Consider the following 12,592-nt stretch of genomic DNA (forward strand, 5'->3'; position numbering starts at 1 on the left):
ACAAATATAAGGAAAACTATGATTTGAAAGGAGAAACACATTCAATTATAATTCAACTTTGACTTTTTTGACTGAGGAAATAAAAAACTTGATTAATTATTTAGAAGATTTTTAATATTTGAGTGAAAAACTCATAGAGATCCACCAAAAAAATCGATGTCCGAATTGAACTTGTTGACTTGGTTAGCTATTCTATTGTACGGCCCATTACGTAGTTTTTGTTAGATCTTAGCGTGTTAATTATTCGATTGCTCCTGAGACATGGTTTATTACAGACAATACCAAAACCTCCTAGTGTATCAGGCGAATCGATCAATCCATTGATGATTTTATAGAAGAAGATCAGGTCAGTTATTTGTCTTCGAGTGGATAGATTATTGATTTTAAACTTCAGTGCTGTAGGCAGGGCCCTTAGGCTTGATGAAATAGGATAGAGACTTGAGAAATTTACGTTGCACCGCATTCACTCTGTTGCTAAGTATGCTAGTAAAAGGAGACCATATAATGGTTCCGTACTCTAGTATGGGCCTAACAAGAGTAGAGTATAGAGTAACGAGCGAGTACACATTACAAAAGTCCTTGCTGGATCTGATGACGAGTCCAAGCACTTTAATTAGTATTTACTAGTGTAAGTTCGGGTAATCGGATAACTTACGGTACTAAAAAAAATTCCTTCGGGTATTTCAATTACTTTTTTTAATGTACTATTATTATTTACAGTTTCGTATTTATACATACGTAGTTTTTTTACGACCTTAATTTACAATCGAATAACAATCTTAATCGTTAATAATTTATTCGTAAGTGTAGATATCTTAGTTATTTGCAGAAAAAAAACAATTAATGTCATAAGTAAAAAAAAGTGATGCAATCAAACATTTATATAAAAAAAAAGAAAAAAAAAACAAAAAATGTTTAAAAATTTTTAAAATAGAATATTTAAAGTTTTAAACATTTTTTTTGAAGGTCTTTATCATAATAGATTAAAGTATTTAATCTAAATCTAATCTAGCCATACTATTTAAACTACCTGTTTGTACTTTCGACATTCTCATTTTTTTAAACGCAGTAACTAAATCTTCGTGCATTATTGGTCTTAATGTATCGTGATATTCTTCATCATTGCTATTAGTATTGGCCAACATTTCTGATAGTGAGCTGAAAATATATTATTTTTAAATAAAATATATTCATATTATAATTTATTTAAATAAAAATTATTTTATTACTTGGGATGATCACGTGAATAATCACGAACTCGATATAATGATGCAGTTCGACACATTTCATGTAAGTCAGAACCGGAAAATCCTTCTGTCAATTTAGATAATTTTTGTATATCTACATCTTCATCAGTAGGTTCAGCTCTTAAAATAAGTCTTAGCACTTCTGTACGTTGTTCTTCAGTCTATTGAAATGCATTTTTAAATAAATTGATAAGTAGATAAAGTGAATACTACGAAAGTAAAATATAAAATAATACTTACTGGTAAACCAACGTGAAATGTTGCGGGCATTCGTCTAAGTATAGCACGGTCTAAATCTTGTGGTCGATTAGTTGCTCCCATAATTATTACAGTACACGAAGGATCTGTTATTAATCCATCCCATAATGACATAAACTGTGCTTTCATCATAGCAGTTGCTTCGTGATCTTGAGAATTACGGACTCGTAAAAATGAATCTTAAAATGTTTATAATTCATATTTAATAAATTATTTATCGTGGTAAAATAATCATTTTTCAGTCATTTATATCTCTACCAAAAACAGGTATAAATACCTAAATTATAGTTTTGCCATCAGATTTTCACCATGAAATATTTTTTACACAATTGTATCTCTACTAAATAGTATTACTATCACAATATAACTCTACCAAATAATATCACTAAGTACATCGATAACTACGTATACAGAAGTATTTTTTTCTGTTAGGAATATGATAAAGTAGTAATGTCATTTGGTAGAATTGTAATACTATATTTTGTGACAAAGAATGAAACAAGACAATTTCAGACGAATGCAAACTTGATTGGCATCACAATAAGTCTAAAATCATATTTTTCCCGTGTCGTTCACTACACTTATTATAATTATCTGCATTGAAATATAGAGTTTCGATATTTAGAGCCAGTCAAAACGAGACAATTGAAGAACAATTAAATTCATAATAACTTGGTGGGTTAGAATTAAATATGATTATATTGATAAGGTTTAGAATAAACAAATGCGATTCTTATGGAGCTGAAATGGTGTGTGTACGTACATCAATCGTGACACACCGTGTCACCAGCTGAAATAGTCAACAATCAATTTACCAGGTAGAAACTAAAGTAAAAGACCCAGTTATTGACCCTAGCCCAGTTTCTGACCTTTTCAACTTTTTTTGTAATTTATTCTGAGCCTAATTAATGGCAATTTAAAAAACATAGAAAATATTAACTGAATAAAAGCAAATATTTTAGCCATACGTGACTGAGGAAGCCATTTTTTAAGTAGAGTCTAAACAGTTTTCGTTAGGAGGTACGACGATTGAATCTGTGCACTAATTGTCATGTAAGTAAAAAAATTGAACTAAAAATAGATGGATAGATCAATATTTAATTAAAAATTATTTTAATACATTTATAAAACATATTAAAAGGAGTTCTGTTGTTGAAATTTGAGGGTCAATAATTAGGCTCAATTATAAAGGTATGGTGGAGTTGTTGATCCTAAAATTATAACTTACTGCGAGCCTGGTTATCTGTTTAATTACATGTCTATAAAATGTAAAAATACCAATATTTATAATTTTCTTAAATTATTTTCTACTATTATTCACAATGCAGTGATCAATTAACATTTAATTTATTTTTAAAAATAAAAGATCATAATTAGATTTTGAAAGTACATATTCTTGGAATGATAGAATTATTGTGAAAATAACGTCAATTTCGAGAGTATTTAATTTGTTATGACTCTTTTAGTGGATTAATATTTTTATTATGACAAAATTAATTTTTTTATTGTTTTTTTATTCAAGAGTTTAAAAAAAAGGCGCCAGCTAAAGTCACTTTAATTATTTATATTTTAAATATTTAAAAATTATGTTTTTGTTATAATAAATATTTAATTTATTTATCCCCGATGAAAAAAGATTTTGTCTAATCATATATGATCATGCATAATTGTCTATATATGATCAGATCCAAAAATTGGCCAGGTCTGATCATACATAACTTGATCTGTTTATACATGATCATATATGATTATATATAATCATGCATGAACGAATATAGTCATTTTTAGAATCTCATTTAGAATATCTGTAAATTATTAATTAAGTAGTTTAATTAGGATTTATTGTCTTCATCAATATCAATGTCGCTTAAAATTAAATAAAAAAAAAAAAAAAAAATTATTAATCATCGACAATTATTCTACTACGAGGTCACCCATCCAATTAATGTCCAACGCCGATGCTGCTTAACTTTGGTTATCGATGGTTTGTAGTCTGATCCTCTAGTCTGTTATACACTTACAATTAAGAAACGTTTATGGCATTACTTAACTCAAATAATCAAATTGATACTTTATACTTTTAAATTGCTGCCGAAACCTTTAAACATTTTTTAAGTATTGGGGATTTAAGTTTGATTGATAGTTGACAGAATAAAAATTTAATAACATTGATATTAAAAAATTGTCATATTATTTAATATATATATATATATATATATATATATATATATATATATATATATATATATACCCCTTTTAAAAGAAACGATTGAAACGATTAGAAAAAAAAAATTTTAAATACTTTTTAATGCTTTTGAATACTTTGAATACTTTTAAATCGCCCTTCTTATAAGCATTTAACATTGAAAATCGTTTCGAATCGTTTCTTTTAATCAGGTTATATATATATATATATATATTTAAATATTTATAGGTTTCATATCAATGAAATCTGATCAGATTTAATCATACATAGACATATATAACTACATATAGGTTTATATCAGTCACGTCTGATCAGATCTAATTATATATAGGCCTATATCTAATTATATATGGGTTTGTATCAATCATGTCTGATCAGATCTAATCATGTACAGACTTATATATGATCATATATGGGGTTATAACAGCTAGGTATGATTATATCTAATTATATATAGACTTATAGATGATCAGATATGATCATATATAGACTCATATATGGTTATATATGGAGTTATAACAGCCAGGTATGATTATATCTAATTATATATAGACTCATATATGATCAGACCTGATCATATATAGACTTGTACATGATTATATATGGGGTCATAACAGCCAGGTATGATCAGATCTAACTATATATAGACTTATATATAAATAGATCTGATCATATATAGACTTATGTATGATTATATATGGGGCCATAACAGCCAGGTATGATCATATCTAATTATACATAGACTCATATATAATCAGATCTGATCAGATCTAATTATATATAGACTTATATATAATCAGATCTGATCATATATAGACTTATATATGGGCTTATAACAGCCAGGTATGATCAGATCTAATTATATATGGGGTCATATATAATTATATATAATTATATATGACCCCATATATAATCATGCATGATTATATATAACTTCATATATGATTATATATAATCATATATGATCATATATATGAACATATATAATCATATATGATTAGACAAAATCTTTTTTCATCGGGTCTAAATAATAGTTTTAGGTTATTGAAACTTGGTAAGTACTTTACAACCTAATCATGATTTGTGTAATTTGAGGTTCAAAAACTAGGCCACTGTGAGTCTCTGAATGTCAATTTTTAAAACGTCAATTTAAATTATTAATTAAATTGAAATAATTATTTTACGCGCATGACTTTATTTGACAAATCATAAACTAGTCGATAGAATTATTATTTTTCTTATTAAATTAAATCATACATTAATTATTATAGTATAACCCCAACCGGCACTCTAAAAAGGTCAGAAACTGGGCACCTTAACTCAGATGTTTTCTTCCTTAGGAAAAAACATGTTCTGAATGGCTAAAGAAATATCGAAATTCGTAGCTCCATTGCAGGTGATACAAAAAGATATTTATTGGCAGAAATATGATGACACCGTTGTAAATTGGATATAACTGTTTGTGACAAAGATACAACTACATCTTCGCAATAAAATATAATAACTTAAAACTTACCAATTTCATCAATAAAAATTATACACGGTTGTAATTTAACAGCTAAAGAAAATACAGCATTAGTTAATTTTTGGCTTTCTCCATACCATTTGTCAGTAAGCATGCTTACATCTAAATTTATAAAACAAGTGCCACTTTCACGTGCAGTTGCTTTAGCAATCATCGTTTTTCCACATCCAGGTGGCCCGTGTAAAAGTACACCCTGTCAATAAATTTGAATTTTTATTTAATCATCAGGAATAATAAAAGATTGAATAAATAAATCTTTGTTCCCATGTAAAAAAAAAATTTCTTAGATCATGCAATTAATATTTTGAACATACGTATGACTTTTATCTCAGATTTAACCGACGACTTTTAGTTATCTTGATAATAAATTAAAATTCTAAATTGACGATGAAAGAAATTTTTTTTTACACGAATTATAACAAAGTTTTAAAATTTAAATAACCTTAGGTGCTTGTGTCAATTTTGAATCTTCGAATAATTCTTTTCTTCTAATTGGAAGTATTACAGTTTCTTTGAGCTCTTGAATAATTGAATCAAGTCCAGCAATATTATTCCATGATACTGGAATATCTTTGGGGTCGATAAGATGAGTTGCAATCATCATTTCATATTCAGTTAATTGATTAGTATCTATTGATAAACTAACTCCACTTGTTTTAGCTAATTTTTTCAACTGTTCTTTAGCCTGTAATAATAATAATAATAATAATAATAATAATGATAATAATGATAATAATAATAATAATAATAATAATAATAATAATAATAATAATAATAATAATAATGAGTGTGGATGTAGCAGACGTCTGATTAAAAATACTCATTGAAAAGTATTGGAAATTATTTCAATTCTTTTCAATCCATACGGAGATTTTGAAAAATATTAAATGGAATTGAAATTTCGATCATTTCAATACTTTTCAATTCTTATAATGGAATTCATAAGTATTGAAAAGAATTCAATCTTTCATCATTTTAGAAAAAAATTCAGAAAGATTCGAAAATCTGAATTCATTTTAATTTACTTCAATCCAAGTCATAACTCGAAATATGGAACTATTTTAGTATTGAGAAAGATTCAGAAAAATTGGAAATTTTCCAATTCTTTTCAATCCTACACTCGATCCAAAATATGGAACTATTTTGGTATTGAGAAGGATTCAGAAAGATTGAAAATGTCAATTCATTTTAATTTATTTCAATTCAAGTCATAATTGGAAATATGGAACTATTTTGGTATTGAGGGAAATTCAAGAAGATTAAAAACTGTCAATTCGTTTGAATTTTTTTCAATCCCACACGTGACCCGAAATGTGAAATTATTTTGTTATTTAGAAGTATTCAGAAAGATTGAAAAATGTAAATTCATTTGAATCTTTTTCAATCCAATTTTTAACCCGAAATATGGAAGTATTTTGGTATTGAGGAAGATTTAGAAAGATTGAAAACTGTCAATTTATTCGAATTTTTTTCAATGCTACTCGTAACCCTAAAATTCGAAACTTTTTTGTTATTGAAGAGGATTCAGAAAGATTAAAAATATTATCAATTTATTCGAATCTTTTTAAATTCTTTGGAAGTTTATAAATTCTTATATTATTTTTAGATTGAATGTAATTAAAAAATATTAATTTTATGTCCAGATGAAAACTTTGTGGAATAGAATTTATTCAAAAGTATTCAATTCTCATCTTTTTCAACACTTTTCAATGAGTATTTTTAATCAGGGACATTAGACAAATTTAAAATTATAAATAAATAGAGTAAATAATTAATAAAATTAAATTTAAAAAATTAATAAGTGCATTTTTTATAAATATTTTTTAAAATTATTTACTCTAATTATTTATAATTTTAAATTTGTCTGATGTCTGCTAGATTCACACTCATATAATAATAATAATAATAATAATAATAATAATAATAATAATAATAACAATATAAATATCATAGCATATTTAAAAAATAAATAAAATGTACAGCATAAAAATAATGAGTGTGAATGTAGCAGACAATCGTAAATTTTTTAAATTTTATAATAAATGAATAAAATGTAATTAGAGTAAAAATTCAAAAATCCTTATTTAGATAAATGAAAAAACCATACGCGCATTTTTTTAAATTTCATATTTTAATTCAAATTCATAAATTGTCTCATGTCTGCTGGATTCACGCTCATTAAAAATATCAAATTGAGGTTATACTGACAAAAAAAAATTATTTTTGACAATTAAATAGTTAAGATAATTAAATATTACGGTAATTAATTATTAATATCAAACCTTTTCTTTAGCTTTCCTTTTAGTTTTTGCCATAGGATCTATTTGACTTATAAACCATCTCATACTAAAAAAACCTACTGCAGTAACCAAAGTTAATCTTGCAACTATTGAAAATATTTCGTAACGAGATAACCCTCCACCGTCCGCAAGACTCATTTTATTATTATAATCACTTGTATAGTTTTTTTTTTTAATTTTAAATTATTTAATGATTAGTTTTATATATTAATATTGATTTTAGAGTAAGTTGATTAAACATGTGATTGTCATAAGGTATCAACTGAAGCATTCGGAGTTTTATACACAATGATGGGAATCACAGACCGGTAGATGAAGAATTTATTTTTTTATTTATTAACGTTATGACTTTCACTGAATTTTAAGTTTAATTAGTACGTTATAAAAATGCGTTAATAAAAACTATGATCATCACTGGGTATTTAAATGAAAGAGTATAAAATAACTAATGAAAATTGTTTAAGTTTAACATGAGTGTAATGCGAATTACACTTGATGAGAAATTGTGGAGCTCGTGTAGAGCTGTTTTAAATCGATTCTTAAGTAAATCGATTTTATAAAAATTTAAATCGAGATTTTAACCTATCGATTACTTGGCAACATTTATGGAATATGAGATGCGCGTGCGTCGAACGCGTTCTCAGATATTTCGCGCCATTTTTTAAAATTAACACGTGTTTTAGTGTATGGTAAAATTTTTAATGTTTTTTTTACTCTTTGAAAATTAATAATTCATAATTTTTTTTTTTTAAAAACGATCATTGTTTAATCATTGGAAACATTTTTTTTTCTCGTTTAAAAATGCTTAGTTATGCTCTGTATAAAAAAGTGGGACAAGAAAAATTTTTATAACGATATTTTTGCTTATTAATTTAAATTTCTGATTTTTGAAGATAAAAAATAGTGGAGATGGCTTAAGTTGACGACTACCCTACCGGGAAAAAATGTTCAGACGTGATCATGCCTGTTCATGTATGATCAGGCCTGAAATTAGACATGATCATGTCTGTTCATGTATGATCAGGCTTGAAATTAATCATGATCATGTCTGTTCAGGCCTGCTCATATCTGATCATGTCTGATCAGTTCTGAGCATTTTTTCCCGGGATAAGAATTTCTCATCAAGTTTAAATAATTATTTGTTGTATTTTATCATTTTATTTAAATAATCATAATGGAAACGAATAACCATTAACAGATGGTTTGTTTTCCGACTAAAGGACTTTCAGCAGTAACACAGGACACTTATTCATAACGCGTTCCCGCGGTTATATAATGTGATTCTTATTGATTTATTTATTTATTTAATATAGTATGATTTGATGTATTGGTTTAAATATTTGTGCGTTTCTAAATCTTCGTAAATTAAAATAAAATAAAAAGTCTTCGCATATTTTCGCGGTAAAATATTCTTTGATTCTTCACGTTTATCGTGGCACAATTCAATATTAAAATAAAATGAAATTGATGGATTAAAATAAGATGAAGATAATCAATGCTGTACCGGTGCTAAACGGTTGATATTAATTCACGACTTACAACGATCAAGGACCAATCGTACGATCTGGGCTCACGTGATCGGATACTATACATTAATATCGCATTGATTATGCTTCTGAAGCTGGTAGAAAAATAATATGCCGATTATACGAGTGCTTACGACGATCAAGGACCGATCCAATGACCTGGGCTCACGTGACCGAATGTTCAATCGGGATATCAATCCTCTGGCGACGAGCACCGTCAAGTGTCCAGAGTACAGTATGGTTCAGAGTTTGATTCCCAAAAGAACTGATAAGCTAAAGGCCAAGGTCTTTTTATATGGTCTTCACGTGAGAGAAGAAAACTTGTGGTGGTAACTTGTTTCCCATACGAAAAGACGGACTCCCCTGAAAGTTCTAGGCCCATGCACACGTGTGTCACCTGGGGGAAATAGATTTGACTATGAAGTAGGCCGACGACTGGCGTCACTCTGTCGCCGCACAATGCTCGTGCAGGAAGCCATAAATTTGGTGGTTTCCATTAGCTTTCTCAGCCGTGACAGGATTTTGCCATACCACAATTATTCCACCTTTACCACAATGTTTCGACTTACGCATGCGCAAAGACATATATTGTGGTAGAGGTGAGATAATTGTGGTAGGGCAAAATCCCAAACTTTCGTTGGGACGACTTTAGGTTAAGGTTTCTGGTTTTTTCAATAACCTATTACTAATTAAAAATAACAATAAAAGTCCGATTTTTGTTTTTTTGTAATCTTATAAGCTCGTTTCATAGTAGTTAGGAGTTAACAATTTAATGATTTTTGTCTAATTTTCGGCCACCTTAGTTTTAGTTTTTTTTTTGAGGTGCTTAGCATTTATATGCAAAATATTTAATTTAATTTGTTAATGTCAAAATAAATAAACGGATTGATTGAGTTATATTTCAAAATAAATATAAATATCTTGAATAAATGTAAATAAATTATATACATCTGTAGTAGTAGTAGTTTTATTTATTGGCCTGAACTGTGTGGTTCATTTAACCGTTCATGGGTTTTACTTGTTCGGCGGGAATTTCAAATGCTCAGCATACTGAGCTGGTGGCTTATTCAGAATCATACTGATATCCATTGGAGGGTTGAATTTTAGTTTTTTTTAGAACTTTTACAAGAATTGGTCGATGTTTCTTGTAGAGCGGGTAGTGCCAGAAGATGTGGTTGAGGTCTTGTGTTGGGTATCCACTATATTCGTTCGAGCAGCTAAAATTTTGTCTATAAGGTCGCCGATAAAGGGGGTCTAGGCAGGCCGATACAGGAGACATCAGGAATTGAAGTTATTTTCATTTATTATTTTATTTCTAATGAATATTTTCCCATATATTTTTTTTTAATTTGAAGTTAAATATATAAGTTTCGAGGTTCTATTACTATTTTGTACATGAATTTTTTTTTATATTTTAACCCTAACGGACCCAAATTACGGTGAGTTTACCGTAATCTGCGGTAAACCCACCGTAAATTACGGTAACCCACCGTAAAATACCGATTTGCCGAAAATTACGGTGGATTTACCGTAGTTTACAGAGGGTTTACCGTAATTTACGGTAATCCATCATAAAAAACGGTAATAAGGTAATCCACCGTAATTTACCCATCTACCGTAGCTTACCGTAAATTACGGCAAATCTGCCCAAATTTTACAGTAATTTACCGTATTTTACGGCAGGCTTGCGGTAAAAATACCGTAAATTTATGGTAAATCAGATCTGCTAGGGAATTCTTAATTATAAAAAAATACACTTAACTGGTCGATAGAGGGGTCACTTACCTTATGTATCAGAGAAAAATTCTCTTAATTTTAATTCTAAACGGTTTTTGAATTTTCTTATTTATAAAACATGTAAATCTAATGATTATTTTTTTTTCAATTATCTATTTTTCAGCTACGATTTATGATATCGTCTTATAATGGAAAGTGATTTGTAGGGAATTAATTTTTCTTAAGAAATGATTTCAATAAGGCTTCTTTTTTTTTTTTAGTGCATTAACTACTGAATAAAGGATGAAAATATTGAAAATAATTTTCTAGGAAATTTAATTTAAAAAAAAAAAAATTTTATGAGCTGACTCGTTAAAACCAATAACTTACGCCTTACAGAAATTATGAGAAATTCAATAATAGAATATTTTATTAAAAAAACATTATTAATTTTTTATTTTTAAATTTATTAAAATCCGTGAATTGTAAATTATGGACTTTAGCAACTTGGCTCATAGAACTTTATTGAAGAAAATTAAATTTTCTATAAAATTATCTCAAACGTTTTTATATGTTCAGTAATTAATGCCTTAAAAAATAAAAAAAAATCTGTTTTATTAATAAAATAACTTTCGCGGTTAGTATGGAACGAATTATATTTCAATCATCATGAAAATTCTTGAGGAACAATTAATTCTCGACAATTTACTTATCATTATGATACGATATCATATATTACAGTTGAGCACTAGATAATTGAAAAAAAGCAGACAAAAAAAATTGGACTTACATACTTTTTATGTTCGCCCACAACGAAGCACCCTAACGTTCACTGTTTATTACGTCTAATAAACGTTTTGTTTTTGAAAGTAAATTAGTGTAAGGAAGAATGACAGTTTTATTTTAGTCGATAAGTGGAAAAGGATAGAAGTTAAATTATTTTCAGTAGTAGAAAACGCTATTGGAGATTTCATTGTTACTGATGGCAAAGAGAGAAGAGATCTCAGGAGATCTTGTGTGAAAATCCTAGTACTAGTAGTATTCCTCAATCACATAAATTACTGTCGTAAGGATTGAAAAGGGTAGGTTTAAAGCGAAACCCTGTTGAAAAGAAAAGAAAGTGTACTGCTTTTACTATTTCGCTCAAGTATTTTTCTTCGTATCGTAAGCTCGGAAATAAATACCCAGTGTGAATAAAAATCATTACTTTTTTTTTTATTCTAATATTTTAGTTTTAAAATTATTATTATTATTATTATTATTATTATTTTTACTCACTTTTTTTTTTAAATGAAATCTCGCAATGATATTCAGATCGGACTTTTTCACTTGGTTATTGGAAACTATTCGTTATTCATGACATTGATAACAAATAAAGTTTCCACTATAATTTATTGTCGTAAAGCTATGCTCGGTTCAATCTGTTGAAAATAAATAAATCAATCTTAGTTAATATTGTTCTTATTGTTATTATTTGCTATTTTATACAATATTTCATCCTGCCTTCTTTAATCATATTTTCATCTAAATAATACTAATTAATTGCATCAACTTTTCAGAAATTTTTAGACAAATAGGGGAGGGAGAGACAAAACGAGGTAGGGGAGAAGTGCTTACTAAGAACTGATTAGTTTTATCCCCACACAGCTCACACCGAGACTTCTCGAGACTCCAAACCGGGAAAGGGTTAAAGATCCAAATCTGTTGAACCGTTCAGAAGTTATGGAATATTTACATACACACGTACGTACGTACGTACATAAGTCTGATATCACCTTGAAAATAGTCAGGGTTGCTTCGTAGAACCTTAAGAC

The 12,592-nt window shown here is 27.9% G+C and overlaps 1 protein-coding gene across 1 annotated transcript; it reads right to left on the reverse strand.

Moving 5' to 3' along the window:
* Window positions 1-685: 685 nt before the first annotated feature.
* On the reverse strand, window positions 686-8,044 carry LOC130669082 (outer mitochondrial transmembrane helix translocase-like). The gene is made up of 6 exons (XM_057471763.1): window positions 7,519-8,044; window positions 5,679-5,921; window positions 5,228-5,429; window positions 1,488-1,684; window positions 1,230-1,408; window positions 686-1,158 (listed from the first exon to the last, which is right to left on the reverse strand). Exons 1-6 carry the CDS (start codon window positions 7,672-7,674, stop codon window positions 993-995), a joined length of 1,143 nt encoding a protein of 380 aa, XP_057327746.1. The 5' UTR covers window positions 7,675-8,044; the 3' UTR covers window positions 686-992.
* Window positions 8,045-12,592: the final 4,548 nt, after the last annotated feature.

This window comes from Microplitis mediator, chromosome 5 (assembly GCF_029852145.1).
Source record: "Microplitis mediator isolate UGA2020A chromosome 5, iyMicMedi2.1, whole genome shotgun sequence".
In the NCBI taxonomy this organism is placed as follows: domain Eukaryota; kingdom Metazoa; phylum Arthropoda; class Insecta; order Hymenoptera; family Braconidae; genus Microplitis; species Microplitis mediator.